This window comes from Chelonia mydas, chromosome 20, assembly GCF_015237465.2.
Source record: "Chelonia mydas isolate rCheMyd1 chromosome 20, rCheMyd1.pri.v2, whole genome shotgun sequence".
NCBI lineage: Eukaryota > Metazoa > Chordata > Testudines > Cheloniidae > Chelonia > Chelonia mydas.
In genome coordinates this window covers 10199573-10225083 of record NC_051260.2, presented here as the reverse complement: position 1 = coordinate 10225083, position 25511 = coordinate 10199573, and the positions used below count along the sequence as shown (strand labels likewise).

Sequence of the window (25511 nt, the reverse complement as noted above, 5' to 3'; positions counted from 1 at the left end):
GGGGAAGAATAAAAGAATTTGATTTTTAGGAAAAACACACAGAGAATAAGTGAACTTTCGAACACCCTGTTATCAACATGAGGGGCTCCAATTAAATCTCAGAGGCCAGTCTGTAAACTTTAAAAATAATATTCAGTTTTATTAAATACTCAACAATAGTCCTCTGGACATGATCTTTATACATGAGAGGGTGTAACACAAGGTTTGGTTTTTTTCTACTGCTATAGACCTCCATTCACTTTATACTGTTGAACATTACAGTGCTAAACATAAATATAAATACAGATACCACAAATACAGCTAAAAATATTCACACATAAACTGTCACAGTTTGCAATGATGAGCCCAGGTATTGTTTAAATACAATTAGGTTACTCTTGAAAATGCTATATTTACGTGGAAAGAGATTTCAGGGAATTATTTTCAATATGGTGGGAAATTCGTTTTCTGGATGATGGTGATGATAATAATAATAATAAAACAACTGCATAGAGTCCATCTTACAAGGATCATCCCAACACAACTAGGCAACACTACAGGGTGTTCTGCCTCCTGCAAGCCAATTTCTTTTTAGGAAGAAACCTGTGTTCAAAGTTAGATAAATAGGCAAGATGGGGGGTAGGTGAGGGTTTATACTCAAAACCTAAAAGGGATTGTGGAGCAAGTTCTGAACTGAATATTGGGGAATGGGGGGTGAGAGTGGGGGAAGGTCTGTCTTTCATGTCCACGTTTGGCTCTTTTTTTTTTTTTAATGTAGCCAAACATATAACTTGTGCCAGTGATAAATATAGCGTGTATGTGGGGAGGGGTGGGGGTGGGGAGTGGGGGGGGCATGAGGGGCTGAGCCGTCAATTTTCACTCCTTTTGCTTTTCCTCCTCTGTCTCTTCTCGCTTCTCTTCCTTTGCACCCAAGCTATCTGCAGCTGCCCCAGCGCCTGCGCCTCCTCCCCCAGACAGAGTGGAACTCAAGTTACTTTCTTTTTTCCATTTCATCCTCCTGTTCTGGAACCAGATTTTGATCTGACGCTCCGTTAGGCAAAGTGCATTGGCGATCTCAATCCTCCTCCGCCTTGTCAAGTAGCGATTGAAGTGGAATTCCTTTTCCAGTTCCAGGGTCTGGTAGCGGGAATAGATCTGACGACCCCTTCTACGATCCGCTCCATAGCCGACTCCTAGAGATTCAGAAACAAAGCAAACTAAAACTAATTAGTAATACATATATACCTTAGTGAAGACATATCTATTTTGATCACTGAAATCACAAAATCGATTTCCCTTCTAGCCCCCTCCCCTCCATCCTACATCCCTATTGTCAACCCCCCCCCCCCCCCAGTTCTTAGCTCCTGTTTACTCAGATTCAAGTTAACACACTCAGCCCCTGCAGCACAAATGGTTTCTAATCTAGGCATGCTACTCCTTGCAAAGCTTTGGAGAGTCTTGCTTTAATTATTCCCCCCACCCCCCAAAACTAAAGAGAGAGACAGAGAGGGAGAAAAGAAAACTAGGGGTTCTCCCTAAAGTGTTGCCTTAATTACTAGAAATAGACTCTTCCTCTTTTGTGTTATCAACACAATTTCATAAATTCCTGTGTAGAAATCTGTCACAGAGAGGGATCTTTTTTACATATCCTCCCGTCCAATAAAAAAAAATGTACTTACTCACCTATCATTAAAACTTACTTTACCCAAGTAATATTTTGTACTTAACTCAAAAGCAGAGCTCACTGCACTTTATTATAGATATTTTACACTCTCGAAGTCTTTTAATTAGAAAGAGCATAACAAGCCATATTTGCTTGCAACAACTTAACAAATAAAAGGCCTGTAGCGGCAACTGTGAAGGAGCTATATTATTGTTTTTATGGGGCCATAAAAAGTAGCTGAGCCTGTTCTGCTAGGGAGATAGTCGTAAAGATGGTTCAGTTTATTTAATTTATATCTCCAAGCTGTAAAACTTACCACTGTGGGAGTTCATGCGCTGCATCCATGGATATATTTGAATGCTAGTTTTTTGTTCTTGCGAAGTGTTCCTGTTTTGGTCACTGGTAAAATCCTGTGCAATTGAAGTCTGTGTATTGTGTCCCATAGAATTTTGCCTGCAGCTAGAAAGCATGTCTTTTTCTTGGTAAAAAGCATTAGATCCATAGTCATATGGTCCTCGGCTGGAACTAAACACAACATTATCTTGCGGTGAATAAAAAGGAGAAGAGTAAATCCGGTTTTGAGCAACGGCTGCTCCATAGGTAGAAAAATGCCTGACGGGGTCATAAGCCGTTGAATTGAGAGCTACATTGGGTAGCACATCTTGGCCACTGGTTAGATGGCAAGATAACGATGGGTTTGTAAAATAGGAATTCATATCTTCCTCTATACCTGGGTGTATGATTTCTTTAATATTTATTTCTGTCTCCAGTTTGTAGTCTGAACTAGATTGTTATAGGGAAGGCTCTACTCCAGGACAGACAAAATGACAAAGTCAGCTGACCTGGTTTGAGCCAATAGGAAGCTAGATGTCAAGAAAGGGAAAAATTGCTTTTGCTTGTGTTGATTCCCCAGTTGAAACTAAGTATGCATTGAAAGTAAGTCTTGAAAATTCTAAATATAAGATGGCTTAGAAGAAGGAGAGCAAATATTAAGTGCGTGGGGGGAGATTTTAAAGGGGGGGGGCTCTTAGGGAAAAAACACATCTGAATTAAATTTGAAATTTCACAACCAAATCTAACTTTCTCTCTCTCGCTCGCTCTCTCTTTTATTATTTTTTTTTCAACACTGAGCTTTTGAAGCACAGAATTTTTTATGGTTTCCTGATATCTGATAACAAAATAGCCCAGAATTCAAAGTAATACATCTCAGGTGCCCACAGAAGATTAATTCATAAATTATCCATCTTTCTTCGTTTTCTCATGGAGCATTGGTCAATATTATGGAATCAAGTGGTTGTGTTCTTTATGAGAAAATATTACATAAAGCGAGCAAAAAGAAAAAAGACATGGCGACTGCTCAACTGATAATGTGGCTTTTAGAACATTCCTGAACTATGGATTTGGAAGGAAGTTGCAATAAAAAGAGACAACATTCCGAATTCACGTTAGTCTGGAAGTTAGATGTTCTCTTTTAGTACAGTTTGACATTCCTGTCCTGAATATTTCCCTTTGTAATTTTCATTGGTTGGTACTGTTAGAATATATTTACATTTTCAACAGCAACCGCAACAAAACTCACACTTTTCCTATTTGCAATTTAAGTACATTTTGAGGTCTTGGTTGAGGACAGCACCTCGTGTTTACGTTTACAGAAATTTATGGTTTCACATATTTACAACAGATTTAGGAAACTTCCTTTGCAAATATTTGGTTAGATTAAAGAGGATTATATTATCTCTTGTCTTGGTGAATTGCACCTAGAACTAATTGAAATGAAGGCAGCTAATCTAATTTTAATTTCAATCCAGTCCCATAAATTGCTCCTTAAATGTAAAACATACCTGCTGATCTGTAAATATTGCAAGGTATATTCATCATTCTCGTGGCTTGCTATTTAAAAATTCAATTATGCCAGGAAACCCTTGGCCTTTTTCTTCAAATTTAGGATTTGTGTAGAGTGGTCTGGTGAGATGCAGGCTTTCAAAGTTGCAGGGTAAAAATTCGAACATCTGAAGGTGTTTTCTTGCTATTACTCAGTACATTTAATTCCTTTTTAGCGATGTCTCCCCTAAAACATTTTAGTTGACAAAGAAGAGGGGGAAAGCTATATTTCCCCCCTAGCTATAACAGGAACCCGGATGCCAAAGGATTTTATGATCTTTTTCCTCTGTGTAACAAAGCAAAGTAATCAATGGTGGCAATAAAGCCATAAACGAGACTACAACTGAAAAAAAAAAAAAAAAAAAGCTCGTGTATTCATCTTCTATAACATTAAGGCTTCCCTTGAGTGTCACTAGGAAAATAAAATAAAGTTTCTGACCAAAATGAAGATAGCTGGAAGTACACACCATGTTATTTAGCACATGTGCCTTGTTGCTGACCATACTTTGGCTCCCACTCTATAGTGTTCAACTTGTGACCAGCCTAGTACAGATATACGAATTATGCCCAATGTGACGATTTACTGGTATTTTCCAAAAAACGAAGTTTAGTTTGGTTTCTTGTCTCCCCACTCTTCTCCCTCTTCCCCAGCCATTATACGTGGGGATTTATGGAAACAAAACAAAACGGAACAAAAAAACTACATATGCTATCCCCCTGGTGTTGACATATTGCACACCCAGTCACATACACATGCAGATGCATGTGTCTACAGATACATATATGTTATATAGATTATAACTGTAAATATATGTATGTACTTATATGTCCTATAGGAACAATCTCATTTGAAACCATGGTTACTTTGGAAACCAACGATTGCACTGCTTCCAGATATGAAACTGGGGCAATGTACAATAAACTGAATGCATGCATGCATGCATGAATGAATGGAGGTCGTTTGCTTCCTCTTGGTATGTTGCCTTACCTTATGTGTTACTTATGGTCCAAATGTACTTGGAGAGTAAATTGAAAGTAGCAGGAATCCTTGGAAGATATACAGATATAATTCTATGTGAGTGTGATTCCTGTGGTTTCTTTCACCTATAAAGATGCATTTATAATAATCCCAGTCTTGTTAAAGTTTTGGGAAAGTCTTGGCGTGGAGGGATTAATTTTTGTATAGGTGCTCCCGGGCTCTTGTATTAAAGACCTGTCTGATAACCGTGCGACTAGGAGTGGAGAAAGTTAAGTGTTTTATTACTTCTCTAAACAGAGGGCAAGACTTAAAAGTCTGGTCGATTTATAGTGAACAGTAAACAGCTGCCGTAAAGAAACTTAAAATAGAATGCTTTCCCTCCTGAAAAACCAGGGTTCTTGGGAGAAAAACTCCTGCAAATATAAATGAGGCATCATTAGATTATGTTCTACTGATTGAACTCCTCAGTCTAGCGTTTTTAATGCACTAGATTTTTATTCAATTTATATTTTAACCAGTATTGGGATTTCTCGAAAGTATTTCATCAAGGTATGTCACTTGCAAAAGGTATTTATTATTTTCCCGCATGAAAACATGTACAGGGAAATATCTAGGGCTATTTCTGGTTAAATTGGTCTGCAAACAATTATGTAAACTCATCAGCAGAAGCAAGAACAGATGTTTTATTAAAACTGCTACACAGCAGTGGAAATATGCACAAGTCTTCGAGTAGTTCTTTAATAGCAGTTGCTCTTTGTTCCCAGAAAATAAAAGCCCACAGAAATCTGAAATAACATCCACTTCTCATAAGCCATATCTCCCCCCACGCACACACACACATTTACCCCTCTCCCCACTCTGATGTTCACAGAGGGGGAAAGAAAAAATATGTATAGGGAGAAATTTTTTTCTCTCCCAGCCATAATTAGCGAATTGATGAACTGATTTAGAAAAAGGCTTCAAAAAATTCAATCCCAACACATGTGTTTTCTATCCCCACTAATTACTGAAAGGAAACAAACCCAAATCTCTTCCCCCCCCCCCCCCCCCAACACCCTACAGCCTTAATAAAATGCTACTGTCAGGTTCCTATTCTGCTTAGATCCTGAATGCAAATTTAGACGCCTGTTTGTTTGTTTTAAGAGGGAATGGGTTTGTTGTTTGGTACAGTCAGAATGACCAGTTGAGGCTGATAGCACAAATGTAGTCAAAAGCAATCACACTCTGTTAGCCAGTGCATTGCCTGGATGTAGAAATCTGCTTTTTCATAAATACAGGTTGTGTCTGGGTGCTTTTAACGTACACCAAAAGTTAATATAGGTCAGAAGTGTTTACTTGATGTTCCTGTGCAGTATGAATATACATTTTAGCATTCTATAAGTGGGAGTAGAGAGAAAGTGTTTATATTTTCAACACACATATTAGAATTCCGTGTGTGTGTGTGTGCGTGTGTGTGTGTGTGTGTGAGAGAGAGAGAGAGAGAGAGAGAGAGAGAAAGAGAGAGTACAAAGAGTTTATATTTTGAAAACATATTATATCTGTGTATGCATGTATGTATCTGCATTATATATACTATATATATATTATATAAAACGAATGTGTATAGTCAAACTAGAAATTCTTTCTATACATACACACCTATATATACATGTAGAATATGAATGTATCAGCACGCATATATACACACATACACATATATAACATATAAACTATATAAAGAGAGTGGTGGTGTGTATTTATATCTGAGCTGAATATTTTGTAGTTGGTAGATGCAAACAAGTGATGTCATTCAATATCTTCCTGATTTTAGCTGATCTTACCTCATATATGTTATCTCGGTCTTTTTTTAACTTGGCATGTATTGCGCACATGAGTTCTTGCCTTCTAATTTATTTTTTATTCTTGTTTTTATAGCACGGGCTTTCCTAGTCGAATATTGCTTTTCTTGTAAATAGCTCTTATAAAAAAGAAAGAAAAAAGAAAATCTATTTGAGGATTACTTGGCACATATGCGCCATGGGCCACTATTTCCCAACCTGAAATGCTTTGCATTGTTTTGAGTCTCTTCTTTCCTTAGTTATATTGCAGTAATTAAACCTGAGGACGAAGAGTCTGGCAGCTTCTGATTAAAATAGAAGAGGAAATCTATCCTTCTACTGCATACTTTCTATTCAGCTCTTGATGGACTGTTTAAACTTTATTTCAATGTTGCAGACAGATAGTTTTGAAAGAGGAAGGCTATTTGGCAGGTTTATTTGCCACTTCAAGGCATCTTCTTGACAAAGATGCACCGAACAATAATTAGCAATAATAGAGCTCTCTCTTTTTTCACTTTCCACCTCTTTCCTAGGAGACTATTATTATTATTATTTTTTTTATTATTTATTATTTATTTTATTATTATATAAACCCCATTTCTTCAGTCCTGTATGCAAGTGTGTCTAATATCTCTAAAGACAGGTTATAAAGACTATATTTACCATAAAGTGCATTCCAAGTTTGGTATAATTAGAAGGAAGACTCCTTTCTATGCACCAGCCATTTTATTAATTGGGTTGCATGGCTGATGGAAATAAGTGTAAATGTACTGTTATTTTAAAAGAAAGAAAGAAAGAAAGAAAGAAAGAAAGAAAGAAAGAAAGAAAGAAAGAAAGAAAGAAAGAAAGATTCTGCCTGACGCCTCATCCTCACCACACACAGAAAGTTGAATGTGAAAACATTTAGCCTTTAGTTTCAAAACTGAAAAATAATAGTTCTAAAATAACATGGGAGCATAGTTTTCTCAGGTTTGCAACCGCCATTCTGTAATCACTGCATGCATTTCCAGAAGAAAAAAAAAGAAGACAGAATTCTGGAAACTGTCAAAACACATATCTCATAAACAGGAAACTGGGAGATGGGGGTGGGGGTGGCTGTGAGAGAAGATAAATTAATCTATTGCACTATTTAATTTATTCCCTTTTTCTACCAAGGTTTGAAGTTCTTTCTAACATTGTTGAGCGTTTGTTTATGTTCATTTGAATTCTTATTGCAACTGAAATCGACGGTTATTATGCCTGAATTACAATTTCTAATATGTGGATTTATTTATTTTTGCCTTACCAGATTTATTGATGACCCAAAGCACCCCAACACAAGAAGCCAGAATCGAAACCTCTCCGCAGAAATGGAACTTCTCTTTGTCTTAAATTGCCAAGTAACAATGTTGCTGCTAAACTTAGCGTCAGCACCTTCACATGCTATGTAATGATGAGTAATGCATGGATATAATCCAATTTTCAATGTAACATTACGTCAAATGTTTGCTAATTAAATGCACTTATGAATAAAGAGAAAAGGAGGACTTGTGGCACTTTAGAGATTAACAAATTCATTCTCAGTGCTGGGGAAACCCCAAAATGTTGATATGTGTAAAATAATTGAGGGTTACATTGTGTAATTGCCAAAAAAAAAAAAAAATCCCTTATAATCTCTTTTACAAAAGTACGGACAATAGTTTCATATTCCATTTGATCAAGGAAAATTTATTTCTCAGCCACTATCTAGTTTGACGAATGAGTGCATCAGACTGCATCGCATGTATGTCATGCCTTACATGTTAAAACCAGGTACCACTGCAAACTCCTGACACCCTGTGCATTTCAGAGAACTATGGTTTAGCTTGGTTATTCTGTCTGGCTGCGTGAAAATATTCCCTACTATCATGTTTTGGGTGGTTTTTTTTTCTTTTTTTCTTTTTCTTACATTCAAGATAGCTGCATTTATGACGTCACTGAGTTGACGCGGGCAATGGTTAGTAGCTAAAATTATTAAGAGTATCTATATCTGTAGATAGAGGAATATAGATACACAACTATTTATGCTCAGTGTAAGGATTAAAAATAAAAGGAATACCATTTTATTGCGTTCTGGAAGGATAACTCAACAATGAAAAATTGTTGTCATTAACTATAGGCAGCTTTATATTTTATTGTTCGCAGATTCTAAAGCAGAAATTTAATCTTAGGTCGCAAGTAAAAAATAATAATTCAGGAAACAATATTAGTTGCCTTAATGATGCTTTTTCAGAGGCGATCACTTAGACAGAATTAAACTATATATTTGGAGACAACCTCTGTGCACTTTGTTGAATTTATACATTTACATTGTCTTTAATCGAGCTACAATTTAATATTCCAGGATTTGCTTAAATACACTCATATTTTCAAGAGGGGAAATATCGTTCCCAAGTTGACATGCCTTATCTATTTTTATGAGTTCACGTACATTGGAATGATTTAAAACACGGGAATACGGAACGAAAGGGGCTTTAAAAAAAGAAAGAAAAAAAGAAAACTTCTAGTGAATGGGTATAAAGTGCATCGGAGGAATTTCAAATAGGTTTTAGAGGCCAAACTTTTTGAAGTACTGTTCAGCTAATACCTTAATAGGGGGCCGTTTATGGACGTTCCAGGGGAGGTGGGGCGAGAGACATTGCTGACTCTTTTAAGGTACTAAAACTTCCTTGCAAATCCGGCCTTTATTGTAGTCCAGCATTTTGCAAGTAGTCAAGTAAGGGTATTTTGCCCACTCCTCCCCACCTCACCCCACCTCCCCACCCCCACAAAAAGGCACCAAATTGCAAAATTTCTGGTTTGCAAGTTTCTGTCACTTGGTGGCAGTATACAAAACAAGTAAACAAAACGTGCAGATATTTAAACACTCGCCCAGAATGAAAGGAGGAAAGAAATTCTCTACCTGTGGAAACAATAGCAATTGTACAACATAGATCTAGGAAATGCATATTATTTCGACGCTAGAAATATACATGGGGTTTGGGTTGGTTTTTGCCCCTGGGAAATCAACATTCTTAAATCTGACCAAACCGAACCAGATTCTTGCTTAGACTTTTCCAGAAAGGTGTGTCCACATGCGACAAACAAAAACAAAACCAGAAACTGGAAACACTGTATGTAATCTCAGATTCATATGAATTTAAACACCCGTTTACCTTTTACTCTTTGAGATTCTTGCTTGTCAGCTATTTTCTTCTGGTTTCTGTGGATAATTGAATACGTACTGAGATGTCTAAAGTTCTTTCTCGGCTTGTACATACACTTTGACAACGATATTTCTCATATATACTTGCAATCATATTAGCTTTAATCTATTGATCTACTTTTCTGTCTAGAAACTTATTGGAGCTATATCCGCAATGTATTTTATTTACCTATAAAGTGGACACATTATCTACAGAGATACATTGTTTAGCATCACTTTGTTTCCCAAAGCTCTGAACTGCTTAAATGTAGCAAGGCCTTCTGTGATCAAACCTTAAATTCATAGGATTAAACTGAAATCTGAAAGAGATTTTATTTTATTTTATTTTAATTTATTTTTAGTAGAGCTAGTAACAAGAGATCTAACTTTCCTCCGTTAAGAACAGGTATTCCTTGATACTTCAGTATTATGCATTTTAAATATATATATATATATATATATATATATATATATATATATATATATATATATATATAAACTTTAGTGAATGTTGGGAAATAAAATAATTAGAGAAAAATCATGATTTTTATACATTTTATACATGATATATATACATTCACTAAAGTTTTAATTTTGTCTGCTGCAAAGAGATCTTAAATGACTAACCTCAAATATTTCTTTCTCAAAAGCATTTGCTGGACAGAATTTAGAAAAAACAAAAATATAGTGAAAAATAATATGTATTCGTGTAGTAATGACCCAGATACAAACCCCATTGAAAATCGAAGTTAACATTACCGCAGGTACAATTTACACTGAACACAAATGTTAATTTATAATATATTTGTATATCACGTACTATTTCTGGATAAAGTGTGGGCTACTTTGGTTCGTCGTCTTCCCTCCCCGCAGTTGCTACCATTTTCAAAAGTTTGTAAATTGTTTTACAAGTATTACTGTACTTGTATGTTTATAATGGTATAATAAAAACGTATTTTTAGCATTGTAGCGTTGCATAACAACACACACACACATATCCACACCCATTTAGCATAATCTTTATATGTAGATCATAATTTTTTCTTTACATATTTTACCGATAAGATAAAATATATAAAAATAAGATTTATCATAATCCTATCCTTAGATAAAATGATGATAAAATATATACATATATAGTTTAAGAATGTGAAGTCTTCCCATTAAAATATAAATTATGTTATCCCAAATATTCTTATTCATTATATTTAGGCTAGAGCCTAAATGCTCATATTTGATATATTTATAATACAATTAAAATATGAACATTTACGACAACATAATTTGCATTTCAATAATGTGGTAGAATCCTACACTTTTATACAAGCTATATCAGTAGAAAAGCTGTTATTTTTCTGTAAGTATATGTCAATAACACGTGGTTATTTTATTATAATCCCTCCTGCGTACCGATGGTATAGATAAAAGAAGCAATTTATTTCCTCTGTTTTAGTCTGTAAAACTCAGAGAATATAAATCATTACGTTATTCCTTCAATACCTACTAAAATGTTTCTCAGCATTGCCAGTATATGAACGATGACAATCCGTCAGCCTAAGTAGAAAATCAATACATCAAAAATTGTTTTGTATACCCAATTCCAGGCCTTTCAGAGCTGACAGTGGTTATTGTAAACAGTAAATGCAATTCCTTCAATAATATATCGAAGGAAAGGGAACAGATTTTTGTTCCCATTAACCACAACTCAAGAGAAGAATGCAGATGTATTTAGTCTGGAACCCCTAAAAGATACTATTTCTGTAATGACCTGGTTCCAATAAACAGTCATTGTTTGCTCAGAAAGTGTCTTTATGACTATAGGGATTGCAGACCAACGGCTGACACAATGTGTTTTCAGTGAACAAACCGAAGACAAAATTGTATCTCTTACTTTTAAAAAACAAAACAAACAAAAAAAAAACTTAATTCAGTATAATCCAATTTATTCTTCCTTTTGCAAAAACGTCTCCGAAAGGTATGTCGCAGAAATTGCCTCTGGGAAACATTTTTTAAAAAATTTAAAATACCTCTTTGCGTTTACCCAAGAGCGAAAGTATTTTGGTGGCGGGGGTGTTGTCGTTTAAATAGACCAAAAGAAGAAGATAATTTTCAGAATAAAATGCAGGGCATAGATAAATGAATTTTAGAAGGATAGTAGGATAAAAACATGTTATTATTTTTTTTAAAAAAATTACAATATATATCACACAGAAACATAGAAATCAAATTAAGAATCATCCCCGGTAACTTCCAAAACACTTATCACGTTAGATAATAAACCCCCATGTAGTCTCCTGAGAGACTGAAATACAGAAGAGGCGATTTATTTATTTGTTTATTTACTTATTTATTTATTTGTTTATTATTCAAGGGCAGAAAACGCTAAATATTTCACTAGTGGCACGGTTTACGAATCAATCGCATCAACTTTAACACAGACTCCTTTCTAGATGCCTTTTCCCACATACTGTATTAATATGGGGGGAGGGGGAACAGTAGTAATTTATAATGAGCCAGGAAGCAAGAATTGTCTTTGTCACCCCTCCCCCATCCCACCGTTAGTCACAACAATGTCTGGTTTATCTTTTACTTCATGTTGTTATTTAGGTACATTGTTTTGTACTGTAACTTCTACCAACAGGAATTTCTATTACAAATCTAGAGATGCTTTTTCCATGAGGGGCTGTCATGTCAGGAGAGAAAAGAGATATATACTTTCGAGGAAATTAAGCTAATACATTACATACATTCTCAAATTAAACCAATACACATCTCATATATTGTTCTCTCTGGAACGAGTGAACAAATGAATGGAGAGAGAGAGAAGGGGAAAGAGGGGGAAACATAGGGAAAGAGATTATAATTTAAATTGTATATGTTGTAACTGAACAAAAATTATTCCGAGAAATTAAAAGACAGGCGAGAAATTGAAGACCGCATAAAATGTAAAGATCAGCATAATTTTAAACAATGTTATAATAGTAACAACAACATGACAACATAAAAACCAATATAAAAATATCCCAGAAGAAAGTTATTACTATACAAAACAGAGGGTGGAAGGAAATATTTGAAATGGTTCCTTGTGGGAAGAGAGACTAGAATGTAATGCCCGTAATGATGTTTTTAAAGACTATTTGGACCAGAAGGCGGAGTTGGTGAATAAAGGACGATCTCGAAATTTAAAAAGTACTTAAAAAATAAAAACTCTGAGGGGGGCAGGCGGCAACTTCCCCCCCCCCCCGCCTCCATTTCAATCATTTGTTGAAACCCGTGGGGGCTGGGCCAGCCAGCCGGTGGCTGATGCACACAAATAGAAGCAAACCCGTAATTGCTCATTAAAAATGGCACTAAAAAGCTTTGCTCCTGCGCTTCCTGGCTGCCTACACTGCGCATGTGCGCTAGATAGTCAATGATTGCCTCTTATTAAAAGTTTGGACTGGGATTATTTTTCATTTTCATGGAAAATGTCGCTTCCGGGTTCGCTCTTCTCTTCCCCCCTCCCCCCTCCCTTCCCCCCCCTCCCCCCCCCGCCAAGGTTCCAACCGAGCCCTCTCGGTTTCCTCTCGTTTAACCAGTAGATCAGATGCTTTCTTAGGCCTTTCAGTAAGTCTCTCCCCCCTCCACCCCTTCCCCAGCACAGCACCACCCCTGTTCACACTGCACCATTGTCAATGGAAAGGCAGACTGCAGCACGCATCTCTGTCTGTCTCCAGCAAACCAGCTCCCCACCAATGTGACATCACCACCCGTAAACCCTTTTTTCACCGAATTAACTACATTTGTGCCGATCCTGGCCATCTTCTGTCATACCCAAGCTACACCCCTCGCCTACCCCTCGCTCGCAAAACGATGCATCATTATCTTTAACACCCATTGCTATGGATCATTAGTTACACATTTTAGCCAATAAGGGAACACTTACCAATGTTGCCTGTCTCCCCCTCTCCCACTCTTTCTCTCTCTCTCTCTCTCTCTTTCTCTCTCTCTCTCTTTCTGTTCCACTGACGCTGCAGCTCAGCTCCACAGAAAGATTTAAAAAAAAAAAAAAAGATGGAAAACAAAAGCAAAATAGTTCTTCTCTGGTTGGACAGGGGCTGGGGGGAAGCTTGGGAAGGCATCTATTTTTTTCTCTTTAAAAAAAAAAGGTATTTACAACTCCTTGTGCCCCTCATCATTGCATCCTCCAAAGGCAATGTATTGCGTTTTGCCCCTAGGGGTGGAGAATAGGAGGCGGCAACAAGACGCAGCAGTAAACTCATTATTCCCAAAATGCCCAAAGCAACCAACAATTCCAACCCCAAGGAGGGAAAAAAATCTAGATTTTAAAAAAAATAATAATAACGCTAATAATTAGGTGGGGGAAAAATACCATCCTATCCCTGGCACTGCTTGGACTGTTAAAGGGAGGACTACTGTGAAAGAGTCATAAGAGAAACCACAATAAAAAGTTCACGTTCATGGATGGAGTCCACATGACTTCCTGTGGCCAATCCAACTTGTGATTCAGTCGTAAACTTTTATTGCTTAGCTGTAAATTTTCTGCAAACAACCAGGAATGCGTTGCATTTTTGTGACGAGTGCAAATGCTCTCGTCTGTCGCCATGTTTATACAATTCTTTTTTTAATATTAGTAATTTTTTCTCCTCTCTTCACCCCTCCTCCCATTTAAAGCAAGCAAATTAATACTGGGTATATATAAATACATATAAGACATACATATATATACACACACGCGCGCGTCCGTACTAGATTTTAATTTCTTAGCATTAGTGCCTGTCTTAATGTGAAGCCTTTTTTGTTTGACCAGGGAGATATGGCCTTCACAATATAATGGTTTTTATTTTTATTATGGCTAATTAATTGGGCTACTTAGAGAGATCAACATGGAGGAAGGATGGACTTTAAAGAGGCAGGAAGAAAAGGGGGTGAACTGGAAGGTTTAAAAATAATAACGTTATAAAACCGTGTTAATTTTCAGGAAGTAGGAAAAGCTAAATAACACTATTGTGTCCGCAAGCTCCTCGAGCTAACCTAATTAAACCGTGTAGTAACATCTCTCGGCAACACAATATTCTTAGGAAAGGGTGTGTCCACTTTCACTAGCAAGCTCAACACAAATTTGCGATCCTCAACCCTCCTTTGGTTTTCTAAATTATAATTTTGCTCTTTGGCTTGAGCCAATCTCCATATCCTGTCCTGGGATATTAAGATTTGGAGTGAAGTTCTCCAAATAATAGTCAAAACTTGAGCAGCTGATGCGGTATTTACCCATAAACTCCCACATTTTTACCCTAAATGTTGGTGTGATTTTTTTAAATTAACAGCGTCGGATCCAATTTTACTGTTTCATGGAGGGATTTTTTTTTAATCACTCTGTGACTGGAAATCTCAGCTAATACTAGTTCTCAAGGAAACATCTCAGAGTCTGATCCTTTCGCTGAATCATGCGACAGGACGGGCAGGAATTATATAGCAGGCGATATTATGTTTCTTTGAGTTTTTAGTTGGGGCCTGTGCAAACACTTGAAAATATTGATTTGGAGTCAGAGAGATTTTTTTTTTTTTTTTTTTGTCGGGTACAGGCCTGCTTTGATCCTGTGGAGACGTCCACAAGTCTGCAAATAGACAACCGCAAAGACCAGATCTGCTAGTTTAGATTAAATGCTACACTTTCTCCCCTCTCTCCCCTTGTTGAAACATTTTACAATCCCAACTCTTAGCTTCAGGGCCAGGCATGGCAGAAAGCTTTGGGAGGAAAAATACACTTTGTCGCAATAACTGAACTCAGTCATTTGTCAGGCATTTTCATACCATGCTCCCCTATTTCCAGAGTTCAATTCTGCAGGTACTTCTGGTTTGCTTGCTTTTTTCGGGGGTGGGGTGGGGGCTAAGTGTGTCTGTCTGTCTGTCTGTCTATCCGAACAACACAAAGGTTGTAATACAACCGGATGGAAGGGAAATTACTTTATTCACTTTACAAACCACCAATAAATTTTATAACAGGTAGTTAAAAGTTACGAGGGGGAAGCAACCACCACAACAGCTCAAAGAACACAATGGACTCCTCATTTTCCAACGAGTAAACCAGAGAATAGAATCCATATAGTGAACAGGAAATTTTAGCTCTGCAAGTCAGAGGTAACCTGTCCGACACGTTTCTCCCCGCACTTGAAACATTAGGGCCCATGACTTCAGTATTTAATTCTCATTCCCTTTATCCAACAGCCTTGTCTAGGAAAATAGCCTGTCGCTTCTTTCCTTGAATTAAATATTCGAGAAATAATTTTCCCTCCCCACCCCCTTTGGAAAAGGTAACAAGAGGATCAAATCTAGGAAGGGGGAGGGGAATATAACAGCTAGAAAATGTGGAAGGATTTATTTCTTTCCAAGTTTTGTTTTTCAAACTTTCCGTGTTCATCCTCGTCTTTTTCAACCCATCCTCCAGCCTATCTGCATGCAGTGCAAAAAATAAAAATAAAATAAAATAAAATAAATGCCCGAGAAATTCGTTGCCTCTAAAATATAATCTGTGCCCATTTCGAGTATAAAATCTAAACGAATTTTTTAGCCTAATGGCTGCATTGTCGTGTAGCTGCTGCTATGATTAGAATAATAAATTAAGGCAAAATGAGCAATATGCTCAAACTCAGTTTTTTAAGGAATTACATTTTTCACAAATCACAAATGGAGATCAGAAGGAAATTTGATTGGCTAATAAAAAGCGTGAAATAGGATATTTCTCACTTCAGGCGGGTAAATGAGACTAATTTCAGTAATACTGAAGCAATGATCGTTTCTGAATAAGCCACTTTGTGAACAGCGTATCTTCTTTCAAATTACTTTACCCCATAAAATCCTCTTTTCTCTTTTTCTCTTGAAATGGTGGAGTGATTACAAAAATAACCGGATGTCAACTGAAGATGCGACTTTGTTGTGTTGACTAGACAGCATAAACATTCACCCCAAAATTACTGCTTCACTTGTAGTTTCAATAATTTAACTCCTAACCGTTTGATAGATGAGTGTGGCTATGTGGTATTCGTTCATATAAAACTACTTAGAGATGTGGATTTAAATATGATGGATAGACTGCGCATACAACTTTTTAAAAAATTTTGAACAGAACACTTTGATAAGTTATCTTTCTTCTTTGAACCTCTCTAAGAAGAGTATGGGTTCGACAAGACCTTAAACAAAACAAAACAAAAAAAGTTCAGTAATAGCGCAAGCTGCTGTCTGCAAAGGCTCCTTAACATTGCTGTGGAAGGTGTGAAAAGCATAGATCCATTTTATTGAAGCAAGAGGAAGAAAACTTCGGTGCTGTAAATGGCAGATGAATAACCCTGAAGATTATGCCTCTGCTAAGATAAACCAGCCTATTCTATGCCTAATAGAACAGTTTACCTTAAGTGTCTACATTCGAAATGGAAAACTCTACGGTGATCCTTATTATTTTTAGCCCTTTCGTGGAGAAAATGAGTGCATGAGCATATATGTCCACTCTAGAATGTGCAATAACATAGAAGTGTGTGCGTGTGTGCTTGTGTATAATTCTAGAATTCGGGAGTGGAGGGAGAGTATACTTAGAATTCGATAGATAGATAGATAGATAGATAGATAGATAGATAGATAGATAGATAGATATTCCTATCCCCCCCATCTGCACTAGAATTCTACATAGACACATTCTTATTGCATATGCACATACATTTCGTGTTTGTATTTTGAACATGAATAATAGGCACACATACAATCTGCATTAGAATTCCAGAATGAGACATACACACATCCATGTTCCCTATGCATAGGCATTGTTTGTGTTTGTGTTTTGAACGTGAATACATGCACGACATACAAGCTGCACTAGGTTTCTAGAATGAAACATACACACATTCATATTCCATATACATATGCATTGTGTGTGTGTTTGAGCATTTGTATATGCACACACATATAAATGGTACTAGAAATCTAGAATTACACTTATACACCGTCATATAGCATATGCACTTGCATTATGTGTGTGGGGGTGTGGGAATTGTGGGGTTGTGGGGGTGTATGGATATACATATCAGTATCGATTTAATATGTTATAAACTAGTTCTTCCTTGTTGTATACTCTTCCTGAGCAGTATCCAACATTTTCAATTATTTGAGGCATTTAAATCCTTTAAGCTTGGTGTTTTGGGTTAAGAATGTCCCAACCCCAGTCTCTTCTCCAGACATAGTTCAGGGCATCAGGATGTATCTTAGGAATCTTGTGCTTTCTTATCTATACTTTCATTGTAAACAACCCGCCACTTTTATATCCACTACTCCTATATGATGTAGTCCATTTATCAACAGAAAAGAAAAAAAATAAATATTTACAAGATCAGCATATATGGTTTAACAAAATGACGGTGGGGGGCATATTTATAATATTCCTATTTTACAAAGAGAAGAACTGAAGCCATCACATTCAGGTTTTATTGGAAGAGATTCAGTGTCGTGTCACTTAGAGATCTTCAGGTGCAAGAGCGATAACTGGGATTTATGTATTGATTCATAAAAAGAATTTCTGATTTTGTATCTGAAAAAAGCTATTCATTGCTTTCATGACAGTTTTCTTGGTAAGATGCTTATGAGAGTTTCACTTAGTTAACTATATTCTCATATAGTCCAAGTATGGCTTGTGAATATCTCTACAACGTAGTTAAGGCACGTTTTAATGTATACATAATCTCTTTCCAATCTCTCAATCGCTTTATAACGATCGCTTGCAAGTAGCAAATTGCACATACATATGACATGAGAAATTCTGAATCTTCTGGGTTATTGTAACCTCATTTTGAGCAAAGAAAGAAAGAGTGACGGGTCTGCTGCACTTTAGAGCTATGGAAGACCAGAATGTTACACGTTTGAGACCTCTCAGTAGAAGTTCCCAGGTGAGGAAAGTAAAATAAAGATATTTACATTTAATACATTGCTCTCTCCCTCTCCCCCCCTCCAATCCACCCCAAGGAAGGTGGACATGCGTAGGCATGTTTCATACCAAGAGAAGAATTTTAACAATGAATATTTCTGGAAGCTTGCAACTTGAAAATGGAGTTTTAAAAAAACACTAAGACTACGTATCAGTAAACAATACTGCATTGGTAATGATAATACCAGGTTTTATTTGCCCCCTGGCTTATTCACCATGTCTAATTACCCACATTTATTGTAGCTGTGCCAAGAGTCAGACATCCTGATTTCCTTGCAACTTAAAGATGGCTCTTGGTTTTGAACTATGCTAGCATGGCGACCAGTAACTTGAATCTATGAAATATTACTTGGGACTCATTGGCATCTCCTGACTGCGTGTGTGTGTGTGTGTGTGTGTGTGGATGAATGGTTTTAAATAAATGCATAACAATTTACGCAACTCAGACCTTTTAAAATCTTTTTTTAATTATTATTATTTATTTATTTACGTAATGTCTCACGTATACAATACAAATCCACGGTGTCCAGAAATTGGCTTCTGGCAGAAATTGCTACATTCAGAGTTTGAACACGCAGAACTATGCTTTTACATAAAACAAATGACTTTTTTTTTCGAGCATGTTGCATTAACAGATAAGTCAAGACAAATAGATAACTATACATTCAGTGCAATTTAGTTCTACACTACTTTATAAGCACAATAAAATAATACAATACTGTGCGTTCTCAACTAGGCAGTTTCAGTTGTTGGGAAATTTTTTTTCCAAGAAAATAAGCAGCAACAAATACAACAAAACCGCATTACAAATACTTTGAAAGCATGACTCCTTCTATAGGTAGTGAAAAGTACATTACAAGTTTTTTTTATTATTATCATTTTATTTTATGCTACTTAGTAGCTTGCATCAGGGCAAAACGCAGCTCGCTCGCTCTTTTCCTTTAATAAATTCTGACCAAGTAAAATTTAGGATATGTAAGCCCCTTGTTGATAATAGATTTGATTATTATTGCAGGTTTCCCTTTAGGTAGTATATTAAGAATTTCGAGTGCTCACACAGTGAAATGGTAAACAGTGCCTATATAAATCATGAAATGTTAGGCTCTTAGCCTTCATGTTTTGGCCTACCGAGACATAGGCGTATAGGTATTATCTACATACAGATATATTCATATATAGCTAATATGTGCGTGGTATCACCTATGGTCATCCTCCAATCTTCCAATTCAGACAGGCAGCTAAAAGTTAAATGATAACTGGGTATTAGCACTGAAGATACATAGATATATAGATATTTTTAAAAAGCTAAGACTAGCAGAAAGCAATATCATACTTCCCCTTGGGTCATGAATGGGGAAAACCAAGGTAGAGAAGAAATACTATTCAAACCTATTAAAACGAATACATAAGATGCATACATTTATATATCTATCTATATATCTTTATCTAGACAGATAGAAGTGGGAGTAGGGGAGAATCTACTGTTTGGAGATGTGGCATTTGCTTCAATGATTGTTTTGTGTTGTTTTTTCCCCCCTCCTGCTGTTGTAGTAAAGCCAACTATATATTTATGAAACCAAAAATGCCGCTATATATATATATATATATATATATATATATATATATATATATATATATATATATACAGAAAAAAGTAGGGGAAGTTGTTCTATGACAATAAAAAAGGCTAGAACTCTTTGACAGGTAGTTACTGCTGTGTGAGGCTCTCCATTCTATACTCTATAAAAGCAAATGACCGTCGTAAACATCTCGATTTATCATCTGCCATAAAACGAGACTTCAAGGAGCTGAGAAATCAGTCCTTGCTTTCTTCTTTTTCCTCCTCTTCTTTTTCCTCTTCTTCATTCCCTTCTTCCTCGGTTTTCTCTTCGTCCCTGACCCCCGGGAGCTTGTCTTTGTTGTTTTCTTTTTTCCATTTCATTCTCCTGTTTTGGAACCATATCTTCACTTGCCTCTCCGTCAGTCCCAGGGCGTGAGAGACCTCAATCCGCCGCTTCCGTGTCAAATAAGGGTTGAAGAGGAACTCTTTTTCTAGCTCCAGGGTCTGATACCGGCTGTAAGTCTGCCTGCCACTGCGCCTTCCGGGAGCTATAGAACACAAACAACATAACTTGTTAGATCTCTCCTTGTGCTTTTTTTTTTTTTTAACTCCTTGCCTGATCTTTCCTAGAGACACTGGTGGTCTTCCCTTCCCTATGCCTGCAGCCTCTCGTGGTATTAAACCGAAATAAAACAAACTGTTTATTTTTCATAACAACAATAATAATAGTAGTAGTAACAATAATAAACCCTAACCATGCTCCCTCCCACCCCAGACCCTTCTTCTGCAAAATATCCACCTCTTGTTTCCCTTTGCAAAAGTAATTCATAAAATATATCCTCCCAGCTTCCTAATATTTGATGGATTTTAGCTGTGGTGTTAAATCAAATGAAACAAGCTATTTAATTTTTTTAACTATATTATTATTACTAATCCAACCTCTCCCAGCCCACTCCTCTTCTGCAAAATGTCTAACTGTGGTTTCCTTTTGCAAATGTAGCTCACTAAATATATGTTCACAGCTTCCTAATATTTTTGAGCCCTAAGGACCTGCATTTTTGTTGGATAAGTTACCTCTCCCTTGTGTGATTGTATTATCAATGTGTGTGTGTGTATACACATATAGAGATGAGTACATATGTATATGTATATACATACACAGGAAGTGTATTGAAAACAGCTACATAAATAGACATTTACAACAATAACAGAATAAGGGCTTATGTATCTGAATCTGACTCCTTACTCTCCCTTCTCCATAGTACTTACTCGGTGAGAAAAAATCATAGATTTGCTAAAATATCTTATAGCTCGAAATTATGACATGTGTTTACCTGTAAATCAAAGCTTTGATAAATAACGTTTTCTCACTTTATGTCTAATTTAAGCCTTTTCTGGGCCAAAGCCTATAAGCTTTTACAAGGCAAGTGGGTTTCTTGGGGGCTGGGGGAAACTTTATTTCTTAGATTGTCCTTTAAAATTAGCACTCTGTAGTCTAATCTTCATATGTTTTGAATTAACAAGTATTATATACAACCTGGAGGCTAGGGGAGAGAAACTTGTACTTTGAGGTATTTAGGATTCTGTGCAAATGAGGAATGGTTGCAGTTTACTTCATCAAACAAAGTTCTGTTAAGTCCATTTTCCTTTCTCCCTTTATCTTTTCCTGTCCAGGACAGTAGAATGTTCCCTCCACCCCACCCAGCTCTGAACTAAGTTCCCCTTTAAGTTTAACTTTTATTTAGTTATATATAGAGATAGATAGATCTAGCTAGATATATAGATTTAGCTATATATAGATATAGAGAGAGTAATACTTTACATATATACATATATATGTGTAATGCTTTACACACACACACACACACACACACACACACATATACATATATATATATAAACATACGTATGTAAAGTATGAATAATTCCCTTATGCAAGTTCCTACCTTTTAGCCTAAGTCTCCAAGCGGTTAAGAAAGGCTATATGACATTTTAAAGAGCAGTGTATTATCAAGATGCAAATAACCTCGTGGGAGCTGTATCTTATTGCCTATCCTCAAGGCAAGCAATAAAAAACAAGTTTTACTTTATTGTGATTTAAAACCTTTGCACAGTATTATCACCTTGCTGTCTCTCTAGTATCTGCTGGCTTGTCTGATTTCAAAGGACTTCCTAGGAAGAAGAAATATTATTAAAAATTGCTCATTTCTTTCAGACTTTACAGCCATGCCTATCTTTTTTCATATTATATATATATATATATATATATAAAGATATAAAATAAAGAAAAACAGTTAAAGGAGGAGAGTAAAAAAATGTCCTAACCGTGTGGTCTCATCCATGGGAACATGAGACTGGGAGACGAATTTTGATTTAAATGGCCTTGTCCCTCGCTAGAGTTACTGTTGGAAGACGATTTACAGTCAGGATATTGTACAACGGTCGCCTCTTGCTGGGCACCATAAAGCGACTGCCTTGGTAGAGCTTCATATCCATAGAATTTAGACGCGTCTCCGTGACACGCCAAGGCGCATGGGTTTTGCTGGTATCCAGAGTTAGAGATGCTGGAGGTTCCGTGGTGGAAAAACTCTTGGACATGGTGTGAAGGGTGTTGGAAGCTGGGAGCGGTAGCGCCCGGACCATAAACCAGAGCATGGCTCCTGCTTACACTTTGTGGAAATCTGCAGTCGTAGTAAGTTGGTTCCAGCGATTCACCGCCTTTGTACTTGGAAAAAAGAGGATTTACAAAGTAGGAACTCATGACTTTCGCATGAAAAAAAAAAAAAGTCTTTAATTCTAAGAGATTAGTGCTAGGCTCTCCCTGGACTGTATAAAGTCCTGAGTTTTGTGGCTTTTTTTTTTTTTTTTTAATGAGCTCTCAAAGACGTTTCATAGTGCCTGAGTGTGTATACGGCTGCTTTATGCCTCTTAATGCTCTTGACTTCTCTTGTATCTGTCGGTAGGTAGAGCTCTCTCTCAGTTTGTCTGTAAGTTGCTCCTTCCCTTTAACACCATAGGCAAATTCCTCAAAATCCCGATGGTGTGGCGCTTTCACACGCGATTTGTACTCATCACTCTTCCACACCAAGACAGGCTAGAAAGAAAATGACAAGGATTTGGGGGGTCTTGAAGGGGGTGAAGGGTACGTGGAAAAACCAGCCTTCAGAAGGGAAGGGGGAAAAACATATCTAATGAATGAAGGAGGGTTATGAAAGGTGCGCATTAATATCCTTAGGTGATTTTTTGCAAGCGAGCCTCTTCACTTATCTCAGCAAATACATGCGCCAGCGAGGTCAATTTAGGTAACCTCAACAGGTAAAAGAAACGCCAGCCAGACCAATTCGGTGTCAATAGAAATATTATTTTCTTGGCGATATTTTGATGGGGTTTAAAGACAAACAGGAAACCAACTGAGTGTTGGTTACGCATTTACAGTGAGGTTTTCGTCTCTTCTCTTCTGACTCTACGCCTGTGGGGTTATGAGTCGGCAGCCTATTCAGCTCGTGGCATCCCTTCTTCCGATTTTTGTTGTTGTTGTTTGTTGTTGTTGTTGAAAAATCGAAATGGAACAAACAAACAAACACAACAAAAAGAGAAGCTGCCCCTATAGGAGACAATTGGTTTGATTGGTTGGTTATTGTTGTCCTATTTTAAAAATAAATAAATAAATGAATGAAGAGTCTGGGATTTTTTTTTTCCTCTTCCTTTTGGACCAACCATTGAAAACCCAGCGCTGAAAATAACAGGAAAGCATCATTTCAAGGAAATAAAGTAAACAATGCATTTAAGAAAGCTACTTTTGAAGAAAGAGAGGGAAAATGGGACAGAAAGTATGAACTCTCTTTTGTATGGGTATCTCTGCGTGTGTATCTGTGTGTCTGTGTGTGGTTAGGGTTGCCTTTAAAAATCGACATGTTTCTAAATCACAGACAGTTGTTTCCATGTTTTAATTTTACAGATGCTGCTAAAGCACCTATTTCCTCCTCTAGTTTCTCTTCACTGTGAATGACCATTCATTGAAACCTTTCACTTGAGACACTTCATTTTATGACAGCATTAAGGAACTCAGACCATTAAATATAGCATAAGCCAGCGGTCTTCCTCTTAAAATTTTGAGGGGAAAAAGGGCTGCAAATTAATCTTTCCTGTGCTGTTCTGCAGCTTTTTAAAAGTGAAAAAAAATCAAAGTCACATCTATAAATTATGGAGTGATATTAACTGTCAGCGTTTTCCCTTCAAATATTTCCAGCAATTGCTTCAAATTTTCCCCCTATGTTCTTTCTGAAAATGCAAGTTAATTAATTTCAGAAAAGACCTAAGAAATGCCAACTGTTCTGAAGTGTGGAAGAGTGAAATACATTTTAACCCAAACTTAGGAAGATATTTCCAGGGTTCCAATTCTTCATTTTAGTGGCATGAACTAGTTAAAATATCTGGCGAGACTGTCATTGAGGTGTGTTCTTTTTTTTAAGTAGACATCTTTTCAGGAGGGAGGGAGAAAACAAAACAACCCTTTCCCATGTCTATTAGGTGTCCCCAAATAAAACAAATGATTGTATTTTCTCTTTCAAAAGCTTCAGAAATAGGGATTTGTAGTGGGTTTTTTTTTTCAAATACACATACACACACACACATATATATATATGGAGAGCAATTTTCCAACCATGTCTTAGGTTATTACTGAAATGAAAAGATACGTGTACGGTGAGCAAATATTACGGACAAATTAAAAATAATTATAAACAGGGTAGAATTAGCATGTCGAATTTTACATGAGAAAATGTTATGTCTCATTAAACCCCTAAAAACAATTTAAAGGGGGAAATAAGCACCTGGGGATATAAACGCCTTAATTAGCAGCTGATAGTCAATGTGACCATTTTACAGGGATATGCTCAACGTAATTCCTACTTTTAAATACCCAACAACTAAACATTCTGTACATGGCGGTGGATTTATATTTGATGACTGAGAATTCAGATAGTCTCTTCCTGAAATTAAATGATGTGACTGAAACATTAGCTGCATTTTTAGCCGCATGTGCATTTGTGTGATACCTAAAGATACAGTAAATAATGCAGACTATTTATCGCGCCGTATGAGGGCTTAACAATAAATGTTTACCTTCAAGGTCCATGCAAAAAGCACTCTCGTTAAATCAGTTATGTGCAACTCTCAGTGCTTCTTTAAAATATCTTGACATTTACGGTCCAGGGAAAGTGCTGTTCTTTGTCTACAGTTTTTTTGGTGTGTGTGTGTGTGTGTGTGTGCCTCCACGCTTCGGAATGTAGCTTTATAAATTTGTCTGTATTGTAGGATTCTATCTATTTTTTACTGTATTTGTCATGGGTGTGAGTTATTTTTAATGTTCTGATCTTACTGCCAAAAAAATGTTACGGCTTCATTTTTTTTTTTTTCAGAAACATATTCTTGAAAAGGTGTAACTTGTGTTGGCTCTAAT

The 25511-nt window shown here is 36.6% G+C and overlaps 2 protein-coding genes and 1 long non-coding RNA gene across 4 annotated transcripts in view; all 3 read right to left on the bottom strand.

Moving 5' to 3' along the window:
* LOC114020832 overlaps positions 1-13463 on the bottom strand; it is a 67998-nt gene extending 54535 nt beyond the window's left edge. The window contains exon 1 of the long non-coding RNA XR_005223091.2: positions 13447-13463. This is a non-coding gene — a long non-coding RNA (uncharacterized LOC114020832). The remainder of the gene's footprint in view (positions 1-13446) is intronic.
* On the bottom strand, positions 114-9928 carry HOXC6 (homeobox C6). 2 transcript variants are annotated; one of them, XM_027828102.3, is made up of 2 exons: positions 1959-9928; positions 114-1196 (listed from the first exon to the last, which is right to left on the bottom strand). In XM_027828102.3, exons 1-2 carry the CDS (start codon positions 2356-2358, stop codon positions 856-858), a joined length of 741 nt encoding a protein of 246 aa, XP_027683903.1. In that variant the 5' UTR covers positions 2359-9928; the 3' UTR covers positions 114-855. The 2 variants fall into 2 exon arrangements, with proteins under 2 accessions (XP_027683903.1, XP_027683904.1); XM_027828103.3 differs by having other exon boundaries at positions 114-1172; positions 1959-9109.
* Positions 13464-18948: 5485 nt separating the features above from the next.
* Positions 18949-24282, bottom strand: HOXC8 (homeobox C8). The gene is made up of 2 exons (XM_007065803.3): positions 22376-24282; positions 18949-20598 (listed from the first exon to the last, which is right to left on the bottom strand). The coding sequence occupies exons 1-2, from the start codon at positions 22809-22811 to the stop codon at positions 20306-20308; spliced, it is 729 nt and encodes a 242-aa protein (XP_007065865.2). The 5' UTR covers positions 22812-24282; the 3' UTR covers positions 18949-20305.
* Positions 24283-25511: the final 1229 nt, after the last annotated feature.

Bases quoted from the DNA above. Each gene is read 5' to 3' on its own strand.
- HOXC8 (XM_007065803.3), bottom strand. From the start codon at position 22,811: ATGAGTTCCTACTTTGTAAATCCTCTTTTTTCCAAGTACAAAGGCGGT. The intron at 20,599-22,375 runs GTTAGGACATTT...TGTGTTCTATAG, and splicing joins CCCATGGATGAGACCACACG to CTCCCGGAAGGCGCAGTGGC.
- HOXC6 (XM_027828102.3), bottom strand. From the start codon at position 2,358: ATGAATTCCTATTTTACAAACCCATCGTTATCTTGCCATCTAACCAGT. The intron at 1,197-1,958 runs GTAAGTTTTACA...AATTAGTTTTAG, and splicing joins GCGCATGAACTCCCACAGTG to TTTGCTTTGTTTCTGAATCT.